This window comes from Talpa europaea, assembly GCF_964194135.1.
Source record: "Talpa europaea genome assembly, chromosome: 8".
Classification (NCBI taxonomy): Eukaryota; Metazoa; Chordata; class Mammalia; order Eulipotyphla; family Talpidae; genus Talpa; species Talpa europaea.
In genome coordinates this window covers 45,252,648-45,277,966 of record NC_140075.1, presented here as the reverse complement: position 1 = coordinate 45,277,966, position 25,319 = coordinate 45,252,648, and the positions used below count along the sequence as shown (strand labels likewise).

Sequence of the window (25,319 nt, the reverse complement as noted above, 5' to 3'; positions counted from 1 at the left end):
CTTTAACTGTTAGAATTCTTCGCATACTAAAAGGGACCTAATTCCTAGGAGAACATCTGGAAAAGAGAAGTTATAGTGGAGCAAAAAGTGCCCTAGGCTTGGTGTGGGCCTTCAGAGGCCAGTTCTTGCAGGCCACTCAGTGGGTGCCTGTCAGCACATCATTTCTTGACCTCAGTTGTGGGCTTTTTCTCCAACTATAAAATGGGCTAATAAGTCTTGCCTCCCTGGATTGTCATAAGATTAAATAATGTTTGTGAGAACAAGCAGCACAGAATATGTGCTCAATAAGGGATAATGTCAAATAGTTGGAATACAGAACCAATGATAAAAGGTTAGAAACCAGTATGAGATAAATGCCATTAAAGATTCTTTAGTCTCTAACCCTAGAGGCATATTAGAATGTTCTTGTGAACTTTTAAAAATAGTGAGAGAGTTATATGGGCTCTCTCAGAGAAGGAACATCAACCCCGCTTGGGAGGGAAGGCCCAGTAAGATCGCTTCTTGGAGGAGGTGGCAAAGTTAGCTCTGGAAAACTGAGTTATGAGAGAGAATGGGGCATCTTATACGGCAGATGAGTCAGCTTATACGTAGACACAAAGGCAAGTTACAGGAAGGGCAAGTGGTTTCATGTGGCCCCAGCGATGGGTGTGTGATGATGAGAAGGTAGGAAAGTGGTGGGACTGTAGTGGCTCTATTGGGTTTCATAATCTGAATTTCCCAAATAAAGATTTGAAATTGCTGTTTTCACTTGAAGGAGCTATTTAAATGGTTCTGGTCCTATTTCTGATGGAAATCTGAACAGATTGATTTGGCCTCTTATGTTTGGATATTTCAGAAGGCCAGGAAATATCCAATTGTACATATTTTGGGGACATTTCTGTTTCCACCAGAGTTGGAACCAGTAAGCACAACAGTGAAAACCGAGAAAGGGCAGGAGATAAGAAACAAGAAATAAAAATATACTGCGAAAAGGAGGCTTCTTCAACCATTTTCCTGAGATCTCTAGTAGAGATTTTTCTATTAAAAACAACAACAACAATGAAACAGTGGCATAGCTCTGAGAATGAATCCACTCCTAGGTATAATTAACTGATCAATGAAAAGAAATATCTCTGAGAAGGAACCTATATTAATATGGATAACTAACTAATTAGTAAAAAGGAAAATTTTGCCAATCCAAAAAACTCTGTTCTGAAAGAAACAGCCTTGAATAAAGAGGGAAGGCCCGACACCTTCTTTTTTAGTCCTGTATAACAAATTATTTTTCTCGCAAAGCACCAAATTGCATTTCCTTACCCTGCTACATTGCTGAGAACATGATTCCGGGACACTGTGGCTCTTCCAGGGGATACTCCTGATATCAATCTTGAAGCCTATTCAAAACAAGAAGGGGAGTCAGAGTTGATTCGTGCCAACATTCCTGCTGAGAATTAGCCCAGTACCATTATGTGTGTGGGAGCCCTCAGTTACCCGCCCTTATCTGTTGGGGTACACAGATACAGCTGAGAGACTCAGCAGAGTGTACAAAGTTAAGAATTCACATGATAGGAATGCTATCACTTACCCTTTCATAATGAGCTCTGTGCAAGAAACTAAAAGAAAGATCAGGTTTTCTACCATTCAGTGTAGTATATTACTTTCATGAAAAAGTACTTCTGCTCCATAAGCAAAAAAATTGCAGAATTACAGACTCTCAGAATGAGCAAGGACTCCAGGAACCTTATGTGTGTGTGTGTTTTTTTTTTTCATCATTTTCAACTACGTAGAGTACTAAGGGACAGATTAAGTGCTTGGTTTGTGCCTTCCTTTGGCAGGTAAAGAAACAGGCCCAACGAGGAAAGTGGCTTTCCTAAATGGAATGTTTGTTAGAAGCCATAGTAGAGTTTGTAGTTCTTAGGTCTTCTGACTCCTGTGGGCCAAACTGTCCATAAACCTGAATAGGATTGCAATTAGGTTGCCAGCAATCTCATAGGAAACAGAATAAGAGTATGTTGTAAAATCTCTTCTGATTGGAAAAAAAAAAAAAATGAAGAACTTAAAATTTGGTATCTGTGCCTATCTGTATTCACATACAGAATTTTATTTCTCAAAACAAACATTTTTCTATCTCACTGACTGTCTTACTTCACCTCTATTGACTTGACCTTCATCACTCGGAGGACCTGTGCATCTTTGCAGCCCCATTGAGCTCACAGTGCACTCCCACGTCTGTGCCACCATGGGACCAGTGTGACCCACATCCCCAAGGAAGCCTGTTAGGTCTACTTTTATATCTAAGAAGGGCCATTTCATCCCAGGTTTTTGTTCAAAGTCTGTAATATGTTCTTTCCTAGGCTGTCTAACCCCATCGTTTTTATTTTGAAAACCTTTATATGGGTTTTCTACAGGTAATATTTTAGGCTAGTTTGCCCAGGACCTGTCATATTTTGAAAACAGTCACAGTTGAGTTCACATTTGGACTCTTTGTTTTTAACACGCTACTATGAAGAATCCCTGCTTTAAAGGTGCATCTGTTCTTCTTACCATTGCCTCTTTCCCCCTCATGGTAATGGGGTCCTGTTTGGGGTCATTTAACCTTCCTTCACTTGGGAGAACGCATGAGTGGTAATAGACTTTCCAAGGAAGATCTGACGTGGAAACTGAGAGTGTCGTGGGAAGGCATCGAATGCCTGGGCTTGTAATTAATGTTGCATCCTAGCCCAATTCTAGGTGTAAGGAACAGAGTGATGTGACTCAGATAGAACAAAGTATTGCAGAATCATAGTGTGATCTGCTTAGATCTAATCTTAAATAAGATCCAGATTCTTCTCTAAGTGGGCTGCAAAGCTACTTTTATAGAGCACCTGTTAGGTTTACCTGGGAGTTGTTTTAGCTGTGAGTCTCTTGCCAGTAAGGGATTGTGTCCAACACTGCACGTGGCACACAGTAACGATCCATGAATATGTGTTAAATGAAGGAGATTGGTGAACACCAGGGCTTTTCAGAATGTCCTGTTCCTGAGTCCACTGCAGATGGAAGTGGTTTCTGCATGGTCTAACACATCCAGCTTTATCTTGAGGCTGGGCTGCAACTTGACCTTCCAAAGATGAAGAAGAAAGGCATTATTCATCTGAGATTTGCCTTGCAATGTTTAGCACAAATCTGGTTTCTGACGAAAAGTTGGCAAAGCACTGGCAGAGAAAAAGTTACTCTTAGGTTGTTTTGGGGGATCACAGACTGAGCAAGATTTTTGTGTAGTTACTGTAGCCATGAAAATAACCACTGGACAACATTCCTAGTGGCAGAAAACATCAACCCATAAAGCAGTTTGATAAATGCCAGGGAGTACAGCTGACAAGCATATAATGCCAGGCAGACAAGCACTCTCCTTAAAACCCCAAATGATCATTTAATTGTCTTACTCTGTAAAACCCATGATTTTCCCTTGCTTTTCCTTATTTTTAAATGTGAATCTAAAGACTGAATGTAATTTTGTAACTGATGATTTGTGATCATCATTTGTGTCTACAAAGGTGATGTTCCTGCCCACTTTAAAATCATTTTGGAATCAGAGATAAGGCTTGGGGGTCTGTGTCACACCTAAGTGCTTGGCAAACAGAGAGAGGGAGGCAGAAGGGGCAGGATGCTGGGAGGAAGGAAGGAGGCACAGTGAGCCTTGGGAAGTCCCCTGGGTGCTGCCAGTCTCTGCTAGGTGACCTGTAACACCCATCAGCTTCTAGCTCTTGAGTTTGATCATCTTTAAAATGAGAGAACACCTACTTTGTAAGGTTTTTGAGCGTAAATGAGTCAATACATTAAATGTCCGACACAGACTCACTAAATGTTAGTTTTAAAAATACAATCAGTACTAATGTTCTGAATTCCAGTGATTCTCTTTGAGAAAGCACTTGTCCTTTATCAACCTGGACTTTAAGATAGTTCTATCAATTAATATGATTTCCCAATGCATTAGAGCCAAGTACTCTAACATTCCTCAGAAAGGGCAGTTACAGACTATGGCCGCCTCCTGGACTCCCCCTCGTGCTGGCATGAAATTGAAGGGTTGCTATTGCCCAAATTGCCCTTAGGCCTGGGTGTCTCCCTAGGCCTAAGCTCTAAGGTCTTAGACTTCAGTCACAATTGTCACCTGACTCCTGGTTTCTTGTCAGAACAGCAGACCAGGTTCTCCTTTCCTTTGTATATACATATTTTCTTCTTGAAGGAGAGAGAACATGTTTGCCTATGACCAGGGCCTCTATTAGCCCATCCTACAGGGAGTTTATTTTGAGATAGAAGAGAGAAGACTTGGCCCAGCAGGGAAAAGACAATATGGTGGTCTCACTTCTGCCCATTAATCTTTAGGGCCAGATGTTCCTGTTTCTTAATACTTTCATAGGTGACATTTGTCTGCAAACTAAGAAACTCTAATTCTACTTCTTTTAAAGATGTCACTATTTCCCCCCCCAAGATTAGATCCCCTCAGAATGAGAGTATATATATATATATATATATATATATATATTTTAAAGATTTATTTATACAAGAACTGGGGTAAACAGGCCAGATGTGCAGGAGGGTGAGAGGACTCACCAGAGACAGAGTGGGGAACACAACAGGCAGACGGACTGAAATACACTGCGGAGGGGAGCAGCAGGCGAGACAGAAGAGGTCTGCCCTGCCATGTGGGTATCTCTGCAGCCAGCAGGGATTGAACCGGCACTGCAGAGGCTGCATAGCTTCACAACACTGCGCTCAACCGCCTGCGCCACTGGGGAGGCCCGAGAGTATATTTTCTAAATGTTTTTGCCTCGAGGTAAAATAATAATAAAAGTAAAAAATCATTTAATCAAGTTAATGAGTAATATCAAAGCCTGGGGAGAAGACAGAGGGGCTCCCTGAAGCAGCTAGTGTTCATAGACAGTTTGGGGAGGCTCTGTTTTTGAAGGTCTACCATTAGCCCCCACTCCCACTTACAGTCCCCTCCGTTTCTCTGCACTGAGCACAGACAAAGGGGGCTGTAGCTTCTCACACCTGCGGGCGGTTAACTGTGTGGGCACTGACTGTATGCCTGGCTGGTTTCTCAGGGCCATATATCTTAAATCACTCCCTCCTCAGGAGCATTAAATTATGAAGTGGATACTGTTTCTAACCTATTTACAAAGAAAAGAACCAAGGCTTAGGAAAGTTTAAATAATTTTCCAGGTGAAACAATTGGTAAGTGACAGAATCAGTAAAAAATATAGGTTCTGGAGTCTTTTAATTAGGGCTCTATACTGCCTAACGAGTAGTTTGTCCTATTTGAAGATCTCAACAAAGGGTCTAAGGAGTGAAATGTAAATTTAGAATTTCTCTTTTTTTAAAAAAAAATCAACTCTCAGTAGGGTTCCAGGCACAAGTAGCATTTTTTCATCTCAACAAGCACACAGCTGCCAATGGTATCGTGAAGGTTAGAACTTTCAGCAGTGAATTCAGTGTAGTATTTACACATGTTGAAGAACCCCTGGAGCTTACGTAATGTTACTTCAATTTAAAAAAGGGCAAACTGTCTATATGGGCCATATGGTGGCTCAACATTTTCCATAATTTGAACTCTGCCACTAGTAGAGCAGCACCCGTTACAGGGCAGTACATTTCTCTGAAAGAAATTCCAGAGAAATTGGCAGTGCTTCCTCTGGAAGCAATCTCTGAGATGGCATGGTATGCGGATTACTTATTAGGGAGCCTGGCTAGAGGGGAGTGGGCACGAGGAGAAGTCGAACCATAATGTGGTGGAGCATGTTGTTTTGGCCAAAAGGGCTTTTATTCTCACGACCATTATCAGTCAGTGGATGTGGGCCACTCGGGGAAGGTGTCAGCTGAGGCAGCCTCTAAAAAGCTGACAATGTTCCTCGTCACTGGGAATGTATTCTTTCTTGGCAGAGGTCTCCAGGTGGTGCTTCTCTCTTTCCATTTTGACACTTTCCATTTCATTGTAAATGTGAGTCCACACAATAGTACATGCTTTCTCCAGACTCAGCCTGTGCTCTGCTTGGATTCTCAATAACTAGGAAATGCACAACTAAAGACAGATTTTCAGCTCTCTGGAGGCACAGCGAAGGTATAATGTCTATAGTTTCTCTGGGTTCTGTGCTTAGAGTCATACCTAGCATTTTTGGAATACACGAAGAGTTTATTTCAAGTGAAGCTAGTTGATTTTTTTTTTCCTGGAGGCCAGAGTCCAAAGCTAAAAGCCACCATGAAGTGATGAGAAAATCCTCTAATCACATTTACCTTCCCAGTTGTCTTTAATAAAATCTTTCCATGATTAAGATTCTAGATTCAACCTCCTTTTCCTTCCTTCTGCAAGCATCATAGTACAAAAAAGTCTTCCAGATTGATTCAACATAGACATTATAGGGCACCCAAAGTCACTTACATCTTATCCACACAAGCTGACCACAGGAGTTGTTCCTGAGTTTGCCTGGCATGATCCTTAATTGCTGCAGCCCACCGTTACCAGAGCTGGCTTTGACGACTGAACATCTCAACTGCACAGTGTGCAATCCTTGTCTCCATTTCCTTTCTTTCAGGTTGGAAAGCTTATCCAAGAAGCAGCTGGAAGAAGTAATTTGAAGCGAGTAACTCTAGAACTTGGAGGGAAAAGTCCCAATATTATTTTTGCAGATGCTGATTGTAAGTCAACCACAGATCTCATCCATGTCTGCCATCCTGCCTTTTGATGCTCTCGTTTGTATCTCCACTTTTCATGGCACACTAAGAAAAAGATCTTTGAAGCTAAAAGACATGCAAAGACAAAAACCTGAAGCCTTTGTCCTAAGGAGAAAATAGTTTAATTTTGGAAAACAGCACTTAGTAGTTGACAACTGAACAGTTTGTTTTCTAGATACCTATGAGTCATATTGGCTTAGTGATGTAGAACAGGCTAAAAGATGAGAAGGCTTGGTCTGTGCCATATAGTGAAAAGAGAAATGGCCTACACCTCTGCAGATCATTTTTTTTTTTTTTTTTTTTTCTTAGGAATTTTTTTTTTTTTTTAAATAAATTTTATTGTTATATTCCCCATACAATTGCAGCCCCCCCATTCTGACCCCAATCCCTCCCCTCCCGCCCCCCTAAAAGTGTCTCTGGTTCATAGTTTTTTGTTGATTTTGATTTTCACTATCTTATAGTTATTCATTTTCCTGGTCCCTTATTTAAGTTTTCTAGATTCCTGCTATGAGTGAGACCATCCGGTATTTTTCTTTTTCTTTTTGGCTTATTTCGCTGAGCATGATCCCTTCCAGCGCCATCCATGTTGCTGCAAATTGCATGTGTTTATCTTTTTTGAATGCTGAGTAATATTCCATGGTATATATGTACCACATCTTCTTGATCCAGTCATCTATTTTTGGGCATTTGGGTTGTTTCCAAAGCTTAGCTATTGTAAACAGTGCTGCTATAAACATAGGGGTGCAGGTGTTCTTTGGAATTGATGTTTCTGTGTCCTTTGGGTAAATACCTAGGAGTGGAATTGCTGGATCATATGGAAGCTCTATGTTTAGTAGGTCCAGAAATCTCCACACAGCTTTCCACAGTGGTTGGACCAGTTTGCACTCCCACCAACAGTGCAGAAGAGTTCCTTTTTCTCCACACCCTCGCCAACATTTGTTGTTGCTAGTTTTTTTAATATGTGCCATTCTCACTGGTGTAAGATGGTATCTCATGGTAGTTTTGATTTGCATTTCCCTGATGACAAGTGATGTTGAACATTTTTTCATATGCCTGTTGGCCATTTGCATTTCCTCTTCAGAGAAGTTTCTTTTAAGCTCTTCTGCCCATTTTTTGACTGGATTATTTTCTTTGTTGTTGTTGAGTCTCATCAGCTCTTTGCAGATTTTTGTGATCAGTCCTTTATCATTAGTGTTGGGTGCAAAAATGTTCTCCCAGTTGGTGGGGTTTCTCTTTGTTTTTGTTATTGTCTCTTTTGCTGTGCAAAAGCTCTTTAATTTGATGTAGTCCCAGCTGTTTATCTTTGCCTTCACTATCACTGCTTTGGGTGATGTGTCTGTAAAGATGTCTTTGATGTGCAAATCACGTAGTGTTTCGCCTATATTTCCTTCTATATATTTTATGGTTTCAGGTCTTATGTCTAGTTCTTTAATCCATTTTGAGTTGATTTTTGTGTATGGTGTGAGGTGGTGGTCAAGCTTCATTCTTTTGCATGTAGCGACCCAGTTTTCCCAGCACCATTTATTGAACAAACTTTCTTTGCTCCAATGCATAGTCTTTGCTCCTTTGTCAAAGATTAGTTGACCATAAATCTGTGGGTTTATTTCTGGATTTTCTATTCGATTCCATTGGTCTGTATGTCTGTTCTTGTTCCAATACCATGCAGTTTTGATGATTATGGCTTTGTAGTATAGTTTGAAGTCTGGGAGTGTGATGCCTCCATTCCCTTCTTTTTTTTTCAGGAGAGCTTTGGCTATTCGGGGTTTTTTGTGATTCCATATGAATTTCATCAATAATTGTTCTATTTCTTTGAAGAATGACATTGAAATTTTGATTGGAATAGCATTGAATCTGTATATTGCTTTTGGAAGGATGGCCATTTTAATAATGTTTATTCTTCCAATCCATGAGCAGGGGATGTCTCTCCATTTCTTTGTGTCTTCTTCTATTTCTTTTAACAGCGTTTTATAGTTTTCTTTGTATAGGTCCTTTACCTCTTTTGTTAGATTTATTCCCAAATATTTGATTTTTTTTGTTTCAATAACAAAAGGGATGGTCTTTTTGATTTCTTCTTCTTCGGATTTATTGTTTGTGTATAGGAAGGCTACTGACTTTTGCGTGTTGATTTTGTATCCTGCCACTTTACTGAACTGATTGATGAGTTGAATTAGCTTTTCTGTGGAGTTTTTGGGGTTCTCTATATATAATATCATATCGTCTGCAAATAGTGATAGTTTGACTTCTTCTTTTCCTATTTGGATTCCTTGGATGTCTTTCTCTTGTCTTATTGCCCTGGCTAGGACTTCCAGTATTATATTGAAAAGCAATGGTGAGAGTGGACATCCTTGTCTTGTTCCAGATCTTAATGGAATTGCTTTCAGCTTTTCACCATTGAGAATGATACTGGCTGTTGGCTTGTCATAGATGGCCTTTATGATGTTGAGGTATGTTCCTTGTATCCCAAGAATTTCAAGGGCTTTTATCATGAATGGGTGTTGCACTTTGTCGAAAGCTTTCTCAGCATCTATTGATATTATCATATGGTTTTTATATTTCTTTTTGTTGATGTGTTGGATAACGTTGATTGATTTTCGGATGTTAAACCATCCTTGTGCCCCTGGAATGAATCCAACTTGGTCGTGGTGAATTATCTTATGGATACATTGTTGGATTCTGATAGCTAAAATTTTATTGAGGATTTTTGCATCAGTGTTCATTAGGGAGATTGGCCTGTAGTTTTCCTTTTTTGTGTTGTCCTTGTTCGCTTTTGGTATTAGTGTAATGTTGGCTTCATAAAACGTGTTTGGTATTGTCCCTTCCTTCTCAATTTTTTGGAAGAGTTTGTGAAGGATAGGCACTAATTCGTCTCTGAATGTTTGGTAGAATTCATTTGTAAATCCATCAGGTCCTGGGCTTTTGTTTTTGGGGAGGTTTTTTATTACCATTTCAATTTCGCTAATTGTAATTGGTCTGTTTAGGTGTTCTATTTCTTCTTTATCTAGCTTTGGGTGATTGTAGAGTTGTAGGAATTTGTCCATCTCCTCTAGATTGTTGAACTTGTTTCCATATAACTGTTCATAGTAGTTACTGATTATTCTTTTGATTTCTGCTGTGTCCGTTGTGATTTCTCCTCTTTCATTGATGATCCTGTTTATTTGTGCTTTCTCCCTTTTTTCCTTTGTGAGCCTGGCTAGGGGTTTGTCTATTTTATTGATTTTTTCAAAGAACCAGCTCTTGGTTTCATTGATCTTTTGGATTGTTTTTTTAGTTTCAATTTCATTTATTTCTGCTTTGGTTTTTATTATTTCTTTTCTTCTACTGGTTTTGGGGTTTTTTTGTTGTTCTTTTTCTAGATCTTTGAGCTTCGAGATTAGGTTGTTTCTTTGCGTTCTTTCTTGTTTCTTGATGTGAGCTTCTATTGCTATATATTTTCCTCTTATTACTGCTTTTGCTGCATCCCATACATTTAGGATATTGGTGTCCTCCTTGTCGTTCAATTCAAAAAATTTTTTAATTTCTTCTTTGATCTCCTCATTAGTCCAATGGTCTTCCAGTAGTGTGGTTTTTAATCTCCATGAGGTAGGAAAGTTCCTTGCCTTCTTTTTATGGTTTATTTCTAGTTTGATGCCTTCATGGTCAGAAAAGATGGTTGATATGATTTCAATCTTGGTGTATCTGTTGATGTTTGTCTTGTGCCCCAGTATGTGATCGATCCTGGAGAATGATCCGTGTGCGCTTGAGAAAAATGTGTACTCCGTTTTTTTGGGGTTTAGTGTTCTATAGATGTCTGTTAAGCCCAATTGCTCTAGGTCCTTATTTAGAGCTTTAGTTTCTTTACTTATTTTTTGTCTTGTTGATCTATCCATTGTTGATAGTGGTGTGTTGAAGTCTCCCACTACGTATGTGTTTTCTCTGATGTCTGTTTTCAGAGAGGACAACAGTTGTCTGATATATTTTGGTGCTCCTTCGTTTGGTGAGTATATGTTAATGAGTGTTATTTCTTCTTGAAGTATTGTCCCCTTGATCATAATGTAGTGACCCTTGGGGTCTCTTTTTATCTTTTTGAGTTTGAAATCTGTTTTATCTGATATAAGTATAGCTGTTCCTGCTTTCTTTTTTGGTCCATTTGCTTGTAGGATTGTTTTCCATCCTTTAACTTTGAGCCTATTTTTATCTTTTGTAGCTAAATGTGTTTCCTGGAGACAGCAAAAGGTTGGGTTTTGTTTCTTAATCCAGGCTGCAACTCTGTGTCTTTTTATTGAAGAGTTTAGTCCATTTACATTCAGAGTTATTATTGATATGTTAACATCTGTATTTGCCATTGTGTTTGTCTTTCCTTTGATTTTATTTATTTATTCTTTTAATAACTTTTTTTTTTGGCCTTCTTTCGTTGTTATTCGTCCCTCTGAGGTTCTGGCTTTAGGACTCCTTGTAGTATTTTTTGGAGTGGGGGTTTAGTTGCAATGAAATTCCGGAGTTTCTGTTTGTCTGGAAAGGTCCATATTCTTTCTTCAAAGAGGAAGGAGAGCTTTGCGGGATAGAGTATTCTTGGTTGGCATCTGTTTTCTTGGAGTCTGTTGACTATGTCCCTCCACTCTCTCCTTGCCCGTAGTGTTTCTTCGGAGAAGTCTGATGTCAGCCTGATTGGTTTTCCTTTGAATGTTATCTGTTTCTTCCCTCTTGCCAGCTTCATTATTTTTTCCTTGTCCTGGATTCTTGGGAGCTTTACTATTATGTGTCTTGCTGTATTTTTCCTTTCGTCGTGGAAGTTTGGTGTTCTTCTTGCTTCTTGTATATCAATTTTCAGCTCCTTCTTCACATTTGGGAAGTTCTCTTCAATTATCTCTTTGAATATTTTCTCTGTTCCTACATCTCTCTCCTCTCCTTCTGGTATTCCTATAACTCTTATATTTCCTTTCCTCATGGAGTCAGATAGTTCCCGAAGTCTTTCTTCGTTCTTTTTCCTTCGTACTTCTCTTTCCTTTTCTGTTTTGGTTCTTTTTATTTCTATGTCTTCAAGATTACTTATTCGTTCTTCCATTTCATCTATTCTGCTTTCATTGCTTTTCCCAGAATTCTTTAGTTCTTCCATTAATTCTTTGATCTCCTGCATTTCTTTTACTTCCCTCTTTAGGGACTCAATTTCTTTCTTCTGACCATTGTTTTCCCTCTCTAGGGACTCAATTGCATTCTTCTGATCATTGATTATTTTTCCCTTATCATTGTTTTCCTTTATGACTTCTGTTAGTTTTTTAATCACGGCAATTTTAAATTCTCTTTCTGGAAGGCTCAGAAATTCTTCCAAGTTATTGTCTTTGCAATCTGGGGGCTGGCTTTCTTTTTGTGGTGTGCTTTTTCTCTGGAGAGTTGCTAGGTTGCGTGTGGTTCTTCTCTTCCCTACTGTCTGTTTTCTAATTTGCCGTATGCGTTGGGACACTGTGTAGTTGGGACTGGCCGGCATCTTGGGTGGGCTTCTCTGTTCCCCTCTGGTTCTTCCAGGAGTCATCTGTCAGTTTCAAGCAGTCTTTACTGGAGAAAGGTCCCTGTTCTAAAATGCCGATGTAGGGACACACTCCCCTGTGCGCCTGGTCTGCCCCGGCGGTGGGTTCCTGCTCCCCTCTGGGCTTGGACTGCAGGCCAGAGGGGGTCTGGCGTGGGCGAACTTCCCCCGCTCACCTCTGGCTCCTGAGGAAGCCTTCTGCAGGTAGTCTTTACTGAAGAAATGTCCCTGTTCTAAAATGGTGATGTGGGACACACTCCCTGCGTGTCTGGTCTCAGGCACACTCTTCTGCGCACCTGGTCTGCCCCGGCTGTGGGTGCTCGCTCTCCCTGTGGGCTCAGACTACTTGTTCGGAAGGGGCCCGGTGTGGGCAAACTCCCCAGCTGGCCACTAGCTCCTTCAGGAGCCTCTGCTGGCTTCAAGTCGCTAGGTGGTGCCAGAGATCTCTCCTAGAGCCCTTGGGGAGCTGATTTTCCACCCCGTGGGACAGGGAGCAGAGCGGGGATGGTAGGGTACACCTCAACGGCTTTGGGGTGCTGTGTCTGCCTTGTGCCCCACCGTCGTGGGGAACCCACGCCCCTAATTTCGTGCCCCGGGTCTCTGTTCCAAAGCCCTCAGTTCCAGGACGCGGGCTGTAGCCCAGATCAGTGGGGCGGGAATGGCGCCTTTTGAATCCTGCTCCCCTGCCTGGGCGCCTTGTTCCTGCTCACTCAGGATGGGCCTCCGCTGTCTCCCCCTAATTTCGTGCCCAGGTCTCAGTTCCAAAGCCCTCAGTTCCAGGATGCGGGCTGTAGCCCAGATCAGTGGCGCGGGAATGGCGCCTTTTGAGTCCAGCTCCCTTGCCTGGGCGCCTTGTTCCTGCTCACTCAGGGAGGGCCTCCGCAGTCTTCCCCTAATTTCGTGCCCCGGGTCTCAGTTCCAAAGCCCTCAGTTCCAGGACGCAGGCTGTAGCCCAGATCAGTGGCGCGGGAATGGTGCCTTTTGAATCCAGCTCCCTTGCCTGGGCGCCTTGTTCCTGCTCACTCAGGGAGGGCCTCCGCAGTCTCCCCCTAATTTCGTGCCCCGGGTCTCAGTTCCAAAGCCCTCAGTTCCAGGACGCGGGCTGTAGCCCAGATCAGTGGCGCGGGAATGGCGCCTTTTGAATCCCGCTCCCCTGCCTGGGCGCCTTGTTCCTGCTCACTCAGGGAGGGCCTCCGCAGTCTCCCCCTAATTTCGTGCCCCGGGTCTCAGTTCCAAAGCCCTCAGTTCCAGGACGCAGGCTGTAGCCCAGATCAGTGGCGCGGGAATGGCGCCTTTTGAATCCCGCTCCCCTGCCTGGGCGCCTTGTTCCTGCTCACTCAGGGAGGGCCTCCACCGTCTCCCCGCAAGCCTAGGTCGCAGGCGCGGGGACCTGGGCAGCTGCGATCCGGTCCGGATCCGCGCCGCTTTCCGCACGCAACCTTACCGGGCGGCCGGGGCTGTGTGCTGGTGCTGGTCTCCTCCTGGGGGGCGTGGCTCTCTTTAATGGCGCCTGGAGCTCACCTCCGCGGCGGATCCTGCAGGGTTCGCCTCTCCCGTTCACGGGGTGTGGTGGCTGCAATAGTTCCTTTCCACTCACAGTCCCACTTGCTGCGTCCGTTTTTCTTGTTGGCCGTTTTGGTTTGTTGTTTCCCTCCTTTCTGCCGGTCGGAGAGTGCCGACTTTGTGGGCGGGGGAGGGGAGCAGGGTTCTGCGCTTCCCTCCCTTCTCGTCCTCTTTTATGGCCACTTTCTTCTTCGGGCAGTTTGCTGGCGTCGTCCGTTTATCTTCCGTGTCCCGGTTCTCACTGGGACCTGCCGCTTTTCCTCCCTATTAACTTTTTTTAATGGGAGATCTTACTCGCAGCGTCTCCTCGCCGCCATGTTGCTCCGCCCTCCTCCTGCAGATCATTTTTTAAACTTCCGTTTTATTAGCCCAGCCAACATTTTCCCAAGTTCACGTCCCCTTCTGGGTTTTTTCTTGCCAACCTCTTTCTGTTGCTCCCCTGACTTCCTGTCAGGATGACGGTGCACTTTGGGTAGTTCTGTGTGAAGAGACTTGCATCGGAGGTGGTTATGCTTCAGCCGTGGAGCTCCACAGAGACTTGGAGCAGTGACCTAGGGAATCCCGTGTCTCCAGGCAGGATGCCATTCCGGGGAATGAAATTCCAGAATCTCTTTCAAACGTCCTTTTTCTTCTTCACATCCTGCCAGGCAGAGTGGCTTTTCCAGTTTCGATGCTGGAGAGATCAGAAAATAGATTGCCTGAATTTCGGCTTCAGCTTGGAATTTGCAAAAGAGTTCAGCTTCAGCTTTATCTTAGCTGTCAAGAGAATCAGAATCCTTCTATCTGAATTCCTCTTGAGGAGTAGGCACTCCACTGGCAGGACATTTAGTCATTTAGCAACTGGCATATATTGGATTCATTAGTGCTATCTTGAAGAATAAGAGGAAAATGAAAGAATTATATGCTATTTTGCAACTCTATGTAAATATAGAGGAAAGGTAGTGTTTTCAGAGATGTCCATGGCTCACCAGCCATGGACTTTAATTCACCAAAATACTAACTAAACATGCAGCTATGAAGCCCTATAGGTCCAGGCCCTTAGGAGCTGCAAACTGCTACGGCACTGGCCAAATTTAGATTGCCTGTCTTAATATTAAACTGTACTTTAAAAAAACAAAACTGCACATTAAAAATACTGATTTCTTTTTTAAAAAATTGTAAATACTTGCCATTGGCTTATATTCTGCATCACAACAGCCAAACATAATGGCATTCTAAGTCTCACCACATCCTTTTACTGCTCGATTCATACCATCACATTATCTCCAGCCCCTTGGCATATTGGGGTTTGAGACTTCTGTTACAGGTGACATGGTCCAATCCCTTTTTACAGAAGAAGAAAGAGACACCAAGAAGTGAAGTTGTCCAGGTTCGCATAGCAAGTCATGTGGGGGTCTAGTTAGAACGAGAACCAAGTTGCATTCTCAACTTAGTGTTTTTCACTAAGCTACTCATGGCATGCTCTGTGGGAAGGTTTTGGAGAGGGAAGGTTTTGGAGGCTCTGTTGACAGGCTGCTCTGCGGTGCAGCAGTGTTGAGAATGTGGCTATTTCCTCTTGCAGTGGACTATGCTGTGGAGCAGGCTCACCAAGGTGTGTTCTTCAACCAAGGCCAGTGCTGCACCGCGGGGTCTCGCATCTTTGTGGAGGAGTCCATCTACGAGGAGTTTGTGAGACGGAGCGTGGAGCGGGCCAAGAGACGCATAGTGGGGAGTCCTTTTGACCCTACCACTGAGCAAGGACCCCAGGTAGGGAAATCATCATCATTCCTTTCTTCACTTAATCCTGGCAAGCATAGTAGTAGCTCTGTTTTTCTGCCGCCTCCTTATGCTTCACTCTGTCTTCGTGGCTCAAAATGCAGAAACATTGCCTAAATCTTCAACTGGCACTTCTGCTTCAGCAGTATCATTAGAGCAAGATGTTTATTGGAATTCTTAGTATATTAGTTTGAATCATACAAAATTGAGATTTTTCATGTGTCAGTAATGGTTAACAGCAATTCCAGATGATTTGAAAAAAAATGAAAGATGAAAGATTCTTGAGAACATGCTTATTTCCGTTTTCATAAAAGATTTTACAATGAAGTCATTAGGTAATTTCTTCTATAGATTGATAAGAAACAGTACAACAAGATCCTGGAGCTCATCCAGAGTGGAGTGGCTGAGGGTGCCAAGCTGGAGTGTGGAGGCAAAGGACTGGGTCGAAAGGGATTTTTCATTGAGCCCACAGTGTTTTCCAACGTCACTGATGACATGCGGATTGCCAAGGAGGAGGTATAGTTTGGGGTTCTAACAAAAGACATACCATCCTTGGGATGGTTTCCAGGGCACTTCCAGTAGATGATTAGAGTTTTAGCTCTTTATATTTTATATACACTCTGTAAGGGCAATAAACATGGCTATGAAAACCCTACTTTCAAAATATGTTAAACAAAAAGCAAGCAAGTAGATGGAGTCCAGGTGACATGATTACAACTATTATTAGCTAACAGAACAGTTGTAATAGCTAATGTTTGGCCACAAGATTACACTAGCAACAGTTCAGTTTCCCCAATAGTCCAGTTTCCCCAATAGTCCACTTTGCCCCTGGGCCATTACCAAGAAAGAGAAGGCATCCAAGCATCCTCATGTTTGTGCCGTAGAGGGACCAGATGCAGGTGACCCAACAATCCAGAGCAGTAGTTCTTCACTCTGGAGCAGTGTCTGGGCTCACGGAGAAAGCTGCATTAGTCACACAGTGAAGTCAAGTGATGAGAGAGAGGTGGAGGACAGGGGTGTTCAATTCTAACGGTAGAGTCTTATGTAATCTTATTATGGGAAAGTTGGATATTTAGTTTTGTGCCACTAAACTTAAATGTCATTTAAATAAGAAGGCAGAATAAACTGACTTTGAAATGTAGAGAGCACGTACAAGATGCCAAAGTGACCATATTGGGTTGCACTGTTTTTTGCAGATCTTTGGCCCTGTTCAGGAAATTCTGAGGTTTAAGACCATGGATGAAGTTATTGAAAGGGCCAATAACTCAGAGTTTGGACTCGTAGCAGCTGTCTTCACTAATGACATCAACAAAGCCCTCACAGTATCTTCTGCCATGCAAGCTGGGACTGTTTGGTAAGATCAGTCAGTCTCATTGTTCTGCCATTACACATTCCACTGGTGGCATAGGGGCCTTGTAATTCTCCTGAGTCTGGGTAAAAGAAACACATAGCCTCTGGAGGGATGGGGAAGCCAAAGGCAACCAGCCTTCACCCTGAGAAGGGATATACTCCTGACTGGCAAAATCAGGATATCAAAGTAAACCTTAAATTATATATTTTTCATCTAGAAAAGGGGAATTAAAAAATAAAATGGTAAAAGAAATATACCAGTGGGATTATTTCTTTGCAAGCAGAGCTCACACTAACAGTTCTGTGTTTCCTTTTTTTAGGATCAATTGTTACAATGCCTTGAATGCCCAAAGCCCCTTTGGGGGATTCAAGATGTCTGGAAATGGGAGAGAAATGTGAGTGTTCAAAATTGCTGGTGTCTACAAAGACACCAGCATAGTTGAGACTGTCTGCATAGAGGAGTACTTACACAACTATTTAACTCTTACTCTCATCCATTCATTAAACATTTTGTTGAGCACCTGCTCTTTGAATCTGAGTACTATTACCAAGATGACTAAAGCTCAGTTCTCTCACTTTAAATGGGAATAGAGAACAATTAATGTACCAGTAATTCCATATAATATGGGCGTTTATAAGTACAGAGAAAAAAATCAGTTTTGCCTAATGAGGCCAGAGGAGACTTCACAGAGTAAAATTACATTTCAGTTTTTAGGAGCAGGCACTCCATATGGAAAGAATAATAAGAGCAAAGGTGTGAAGTCACTGTGAATATACACGAGTTGAAAACAAAATGGAGGGTGTTGTGTTCAAAACAGCAGTCCCTAATTGCCAGCCCAATGGCCAAATGTGGCTGTAGAAATGTTTTGCTTCACATTTAAAAATTTTTAATGGGCATTTGAAAATGAGGAAGTTTTACATAAAATCTAGATTTCTTGTTTATTTTCATTCTCCCATAGCAAAGTTGCTACTGTTTTGAGCACTGCAGTTTGCCATGTTCCCTACCACTCCTGATGCTCCTGGGATGAATATCAGTGATTATTTGCCTCGTACACACCCAGCTTACTGTTTCTGTCACCTGCCCAATAGATTCTTTGACTCTGGGACTGAATAGAGGAAACTTGCTGAAAATACAAGTGGAAAGATTGGTTTAAACTCATTCTCAAAGGGTTCTTAAAGGCCAATGGGTGGGAGCAGAGGAGATACCAATGTTTTTTAAAGCCAAGATTTCTGGCATATAGAGGGTGTCTTGATAGAGGCTGAAGGAAGAAGACATGTTGGAAGGCTTTTACAAAAACATTAGTAGATATCATTAATTAAATTCCTGCTCTGTCTCATTTGACTTTCACAATTACTAAATGAGATAGACACATTTAGCTTGATATTGCAGATGTTTCAGATGAGGAACTGGTATTTAGAATGGTTAAGTAACTTGCCTGAGTCACTGGCCAGCCACTTGGCAATCTAAGATTTGAACCTAGGTATTAGTAGCTCTGAATGCCCTTAGTTCCCATGACACTCAGGCAAGGAAACAAAGGGGCCAAGCTCCAGGACTTCTTAGGGACTGAATCAGAGTTGGACCAAGTCCTCCTGGGATGTTAAGGACCTGACAGTTGTGATTATAGCAGAGGAAAACTAGACTTCAGAGGGATTTAATTTGCATCCTTAATATATACAAATGTATTTTCGAGGGACATTCAGAAGATGATTGGTAGCCAGGGTTTTCCATCCCCACCCCCCAAAAAAAGCCCATTTTCTCTCATGTTTTCTAATTCCTGTGACCCATGAGTGAAACATCTTCCATGCCCAGTGCCTCTGTCATTTCCGAAAGCATTCTTTTTTTTGAGCACTTAGTTCACAATCAAACTATAAACAAGTATTAAGCATCTACTCTGTGCAAAACACTGTCCTTGGTGGGGCGGGGGGGGGGGGAGGAAGATGCAACTCATTAAGACACTTAAAATTTTGTTAAATGAAATTTACAACACTAAAAGAGTCAGAAGAATTCCAGAGAAGACTGTGAAGTGATAGAGGAATTCAGGGTTAGGGGAGATGATTGTGAGCTTCGAAAGTTCTGGAAACCTTTAGATATGACCTAAAATGGGGATTTGAATTAACTTTTAAAGGAGAGGAATGTTTGGGGTAGATGGCAAGAGAGGGATGTTTTTGCAGGGTTGATGGGCAAAACAAAATAGCAGTGGGGAAGAGTGAGTAAAAAGCATTGTGGGAGGAATAAGCATGGTGCTTGAGGGAAATGCAGGGAACCCATAAGACCAGCTCAGAGGATTTGCATTCTTCAGACACTTTCACTGGTAATTTCTAGCCCATTGTCTTTTAACCCTAAAGTAGGTATAGCTTTGAGACTAAGAACAGAATTTCTGGAATCACACTGCTCAGCTTGGTACTTGGACTCTGCCACTTACCACCTACGCAGCGTTGGATGAATTACTAAATCTCATTAAGCCTCAGTTTCTTCATCCATAAAATGGGAATAATTATAATACCATCCTCCAAAGGGTTGCTGTGAGGATCAAATGCTAGGATTAAGTAAGCCAAACTCCCAGTAGACTATCTGGGACACTCAGAAAATATTAGCTGCTATCATCATTATTAATCAAGTAAATGAGTATTATGTTTGTGATCCTTTTTAATCAAAATAGATGTATTTTTTAGAAATATGCCAGAATTCTTCCTAAATTCCAGTTAGTATCACTAGTTTATGCTCTGTGTCTGGTAATGCCCAGGAGAATCCACTTCTGCTTGAAGCTTTGCTTCTTTTCTCACTTACTTTATAGCCAGAACACATAACCAATCTGGATCCTGTTTCCTCTTTATTGGTATCCTTCAGCTGTTATGAAGTCTTCATGTACTCCAGGTATCCCTTCTTAACTTGCATATGGCCTTAACTTTCTGCTTCTACTTTTCAAGATGCATTCGACTTGTTATTTCATTTCCTGTCTCTGTGTTCCTGCTTGCTTGGTCTCTGAGATGTTGGGGAAATCACTGGTTCTGGGAATGCTGCTCACATTGACTCCTGTTACAGATCATTAGCAGAGTGAATCATGGGCATAAAATATGCTAACAAATAATTGCTGCTGGATGGTGCCTAAACCAGGCTAACAACCCTGAACTCTCATCACGGCCAGCCCTCCTGCCTGGGATTCAGGCTGGTGACATTGTCCAGCTCCATTCTGTTCCTATCAGAAATGTTCCCCTTGCCTGGAAAGCTGGTCTAGGAGACAGACTTGTCAGAACCACACAGAGCAGTGACCCGAGTCTGAAGAACAGCGTCTCGCGACTTGTCTTGTAGGTACTTTTGTGATTTGGCCTTCCAGTGCCGCTGAAAAATGATTAGGAAACGGTGCTCTTTGATGAGACTCACTTCATCTTGTCTAAATTACATGGTTCTTTGTCCCGAGTTGCTCCTAAAACATGTTTTCTCTTTCTTCAGTGTTCTGGAGTGGTAGGAAATGATTCAAATAAAAGGACCTGTTGTGGTCCCCTGCTTTTTTTTTTCCCCTATGTAATACAGTCGCATAAATTCCACTTAATCCTTCATCTGGACAGAATTATTTATCTCATGACGTACTAACTCCATGCAGCTTTGGCCTCTGACACCTCCTTGCCCCCTTCTAAGAGGAACAGAGAAGAGAGGTAGCACTTCCTGGAAATGAACTCTAGGAGAGCTCTGGGAGCCCAGGTTCTCCCCCACAGCGAGCCGTGGAGAGGGCTGCCCTCTACAGGTCACCTGACGGGCTGGCTGCTAACTCCCGGGTCAGAGACCCGACTTTCTCTGGGTTCTGCCTGTCTGTGTGTTTCACTCTTCCTGTCTTTTTCCTCAGCTTCATTTCAGGTCCCCCTGAGACAAAGGGTCCTAGAGCCCAAGCTATAAAATATATGTCACAAATGGAGGAGATGGAAGGAAACTGTAGCCCCCAGCATTTTAAAAACTAAAAGACACGGGCTTTGAAGATGAGCAGCATTATTAGGATACTCTTACTGAGGGACTCTCATGTTTGTGCGTGCACGTGTGCATGTGTGCATGTATTTACCTACACAGCACACACGTGCACAGAAGTCACCTTAGCCCGAGGAAGGGAAAGGGCTGGTTTAGCATGCCTAGCTGGGGGTCTGCACAGAGATTCTGACTTAGTAGATCTGGGCTAGGACCCAGGATCTGCATCTTGAACAAGCTTCTGGAATGACTCTGATGCAGGTGGTCTGGGACTTGACTTTGAGAAAATGCTGCCATAAGCCACAGAAAAAGACAGGAAAATATACGCCCTAAACAGGAATCATATTTATTTTATAGGTAAGTCTGAGTGATTTCCTAAAACATCTGCCTGAGAAGCACCATATTCTCATATCTTACCTTACTTATGAAATACGCCAAGTGTTTTCATCTTAAGAAATGTAACCTAGTGTGGCTTCTAATACAGGCGTCTAAATGTGCCAGCGCCCTGACACACTGTCCAGGGATGACGGTGACTGTACAAAAAGATTGATTGGGGCACATCAGTATTGGCATGTCTGCCTCGAGGCATGAATTTCTTTATCTCCGAAACTACAGAATTTAACTGGGTTAAGTAGACTTGAGAGAAAGACCCTAGAATGAGAAGGTGAAATAATTACAGAATTCAAACTTCTGGGCTTTCAGGGACCTCACAGCAGTGTTTCTCAAAGGATAGGCCTCTCTCAGAGTCTCCTGAGTTCCTCCACAGCCCTACTGAAACAGAGGCTTTGGTGCAGGTGGGAGGTGGGGGGGGGTGTTGTCAGGAATCTACAGTTTGAGCAAACTCCCTGGGTGTTACGTGTGCAGAAGCTCTAGACCTGCTGCCTGAGAAAGGACTGGGGACCAAGACAATGGGGGTGATTAGCTGCAGTCACACCACCATAGCCCCGTTGGCGCTTCTGTCTGCTGACCCCAGCACTGTTGTTTCTCTGCCCCAAGCACTGCCCTCACACATCTCACCGGCTGTCCTTCCCTGGGCTCAAGGGTAGCACGTCTGTGGTGGATTTGAGGTCTCCTCTGTCTTGGTTGTGTGCAGGTGCTGTGTGGACGCTGGCAGCACACAGTGGCCTTGGACCTGGGAGAGGAGTCCCTCAGGTCCTGCAAAACTTTCTCCTGCATCTTGCAACTAAAGATTATGGGCTCCAGCAGGCAGACTTGAAAGCACCAGTACTGCAAGCTCTCTGACTCTGTAGACTGCCTTACATTTCTCACAGCCTAGTGAGAGATCTGAGTGGGAGGAAAGTGGTTCAAGGTCTGTCCCGAGTGCGTGCACAAGCCAGGAAACAAGAAGGGAGGAACCTCACTTCAAACAGGAGGCAGATGATGTCTGTGATGAAGAGACATATTCAGAATTGCCCAAGGGCAGGAAAAAGGCCAGAGAGCGCCAGAGCCTCAGAGCCTGAACGGAGCTAATGAGGGTAATGAAGAGCCTCAGAGCCTCAAAGGAGCTAATGAGGGAACCATACCCTGTGTGGGACAGGCCTAAGCCTATTCTCTCATTCCTGTAAGCAAAGTGGCCAGTGCACATGAGCGAATGGCCTGCTGCCTCAGCCTCTGCCCTCTGATGTCCCTGGGGAGTGAAGGGGACATCAGGTGTCCTTGAGTTTCAGATGAGTTTTGTGTAGGGCTCGCTCTGAGAATTCTTGGAAGGAAGCAAAATAACTCATTTACAGCAGGTCTCCATTGCAAACCCAGACACAGGAACTTTGTACCTTTTATACATGACTTTTAAAAGAAATTCTTAATCCTTATTTAAGTATATTTCTCCTTTTTTTTCTGGAAGGGATGATCTGGCAACAGGGTAAAATGGTGGGCAGGGAGGAGAGGAAGAAGCTCTCCCTTCCATAGTTCCCAGGTACCTTTTTAAAGCTGATTTCGCAGCTATACATTAGGTTTGGTGGAGGGCAGAGAGCAAGATTAGCAAGACACCACTCCAGAGGGGGAGACAGAGAGGCCCCGGCAGCTCCCCCCCACCCCAGTCCCCCTCAGTGGCAGCGCTGTGCTGGAGGTGTGTACCAGAATGGGGGGCTATCGGGGGAGAGCCTTCTGCCAAGTGTCAGGAAATGCTTCACAAGAGGTGTGACTTTAAAAAGAATAGAAAGAAAAAACTTCAAATATTTTAAAGAAAAAACCTTGGGGTATATGCTTGGTTTTACAATGAAATAGCGAAAGGGGAGGAAGACAATTAAAAGGAGATTAAAATGAGAAGTGACTAAGGAAGAGAAGGTGGGGGGGGGTTAGGAGCTGTGTTAGTGAGGAGGCGTGGTCCTTCACCTCTCACCCTGGCACCCTGAGAGCAGGGCTGGAAAATGACCCAAGTGCCCATCGGGCAGGATAAGGCCTGCCCAATCACTCCTGAACAGGTGACCCAGCCCCCACCCACTCCCCTCTGCTACCTGCAAACACCTCCAATTCTTTATTTTCTCCATTCCATCCAGCACAGTGCTCCCCCGGAGGAAGCTCAAAAATGTTGGCTTAAACCAAATGAATGACAATCCTTGATCCAGAGGACTCTGAGCCAGGAAGGAAGTGGCCAAAGGAGTCTTGGGGACAGCTTACTACCGCTTCCCATTTCTTTGTTAATTGGTGGTTTTGATTTCCTAACTCTTTGCCTCAACTCTGGGGGCTCAGGATTATGTTTTTAAGACTTTTCAGGTGATTTGTGTTTTTCTGTGGCAAGCCTTTGGATAACCGTTTATACCATACTGAGAGAATCCTAGCTGGAAACCTCAGTTTTCCTTCAATTAAAGTGGACTAGAAGCTAGTAGAGTGATGAGAACACAGACACATCAAAAGTGTCCCGTAATGGTTTTATTTGTTTCAGTTTTTATCATTTTTATTAAGGTAACATTGATTTACAATACTGATGTTTTATGGGTAGGCAGGTCCACACCTCTTCAAATGTATGTTACCACATCACACCCACCACCAGAGCACTCATAATCCTCCACTGCAGTCCATTGGGCCCTGACCCACTTTGCTCTGTTTGCTTTATTTCTTTATATTCCATGTATGAGTGAAATCATCCAGTATTTTTCCTTCTAACTTATTTTGCTTAGCATAATCCCTTCCAGATCCATCTATGTTGTCACAAATGGCAAGAAGTCATCTTTTTTTTTTTTTTTCTGAGTCGTATTCCACTGTGTCTATATACCGTCACTTAATCCACTCACCTGTCATGGGGCACTTAGAGTGTTTCCAATAGCTTGGCTATTGTAAGCTTATAGTGCAGTAATGAACACAGGCGTGCATATATCCCTTCAAGTTGGTGTTTTTGCATTCTTTGAGCAGGTACTAGGATTGGGATTGCTGGAGCATATGGCAGATCTATTTTAATGTTGATATTATTTTCCATGGAGGCTAGATCAGTCTACATTTCCACCAACAGTGCACAACTCACCAACACCCATTGTTTCTGGTCTTTTTGACATAGGCCATTCTTGCGGGCATGAGATGGTATCTCATTGTAGTTTTAATTGGCATTTCCTGCTGATGAGTGACAATGAGCATTTATTTCACGTGCCCTTGGCCATCTGCGTGTCTCATTTGAAGAAGTATTTATTTAGCTCTTCTGCCTATTTTTTTGGTTGGGTTGTTTTCTTGTTTTTGATTTGTATGAGTTCTTTGTAGGTCTTGGATATTAGTCTCTTGTTAGATATATGATGCACATGCACGAATACTTTCCCCCATTTGGTTACATTTAAGAATAGGGTCTTCAGAGAGAAAGATACAAAGTTGCCTTGAAGAGCAAGTGCCACATTGGGGTAGAAATACAGCATTGGCATTAGAGACCTAGGACCTGGGTCTCCTGCTGTTCACCCTGCCCAGCCAGAGGCACAGCCAGGCTATGGCCCCCACAGCTAGCCCAGGCTAACCCCCAGGTATGTTTCTCCAAGTAGTTGGGGGGATTGTTGCCTCTCTGTGCAATAATGTGAAGACAAAATCATCTCTTACCTTTGAAAAAACATTAACTACTCATGACATTGCAGCTTCTCTGCCCGGCAAAGGCAGGCTGGAATTTTTCATAGGAATTTTTACATAAAAGTTCAGCCTCTAGTGTTAGCAGATGACAAACTGCACCTTCTCAAGACTGACCAACAGAAGCCCACCCGCCTGGACCTCTGGTCTCTGATGCTGCCTGTTTCTATTTTCAGGGGAGAATTTGGTTTGCGAGAATACTCTGAAGTCAAGACTGTGACAGTAAAGATCCCCCAGAAGAACTCTTAAGAAGACCAAGAAGGATCGTGAAAGCCAGCCTACATGACTTTCCCTCTGCTTTCCCTGTGGAGCCCAGCTCTCAGGAATCCAAAGTCGATACTCGGTTCTTATTTAAAGATTTAAATGATAACATGTAGGCCAGGCCGGTCACTGCATTACTAAAGCAAACCAGCTGGACAGGGTTTCTTGGCACTCTGTATGGGATCACCTTAAAGATACCAAATATTCGGGAAA

The 25,319-nt window shown here is 43.0% G+C and overlaps 1 protein-coding gene across 2 annotated transcripts in view; it reads left to right on the top strand.

Annotated features, from left to right (window-relative positions):
* ALDH1A2 (aldehyde dehydrogenase 1 family member A2) overlaps positions 1-25,094 on the top strand; it is a gene marked incomplete at both ends in the record, with an annotated part of 91,578 nt that extends 66,484 nt beyond the window's left edge. For both annotated transcript variants that reach the window (XM_084240833.1, XM_084240832.1), the window contains 6 exons: positions 6,549-6,651; positions 15,312-15,496; positions 15,857-16,021; positions 16,702-16,859; positions 17,176-17,250; positions 25,022-25,094. In XM_084240833.1, the coding sequence (XP_084096959.1) occupies positions 6,549-6,651; positions 15,312-15,496; positions 15,857-16,021; positions 16,702-16,859; positions 17,176-17,250; positions 25,022-25,094 (759 nt within the window). The remainder of the gene's footprint in view (positions 1-6,548; positions 6,652-15,311; positions 15,497-15,856; positions 16,022-16,701; positions 16,860-17,175; positions 17,251-25,021) is intronic.
* Between the last annotated feature and the right edge of the window lie 225 nt (positions 25,095-25,319).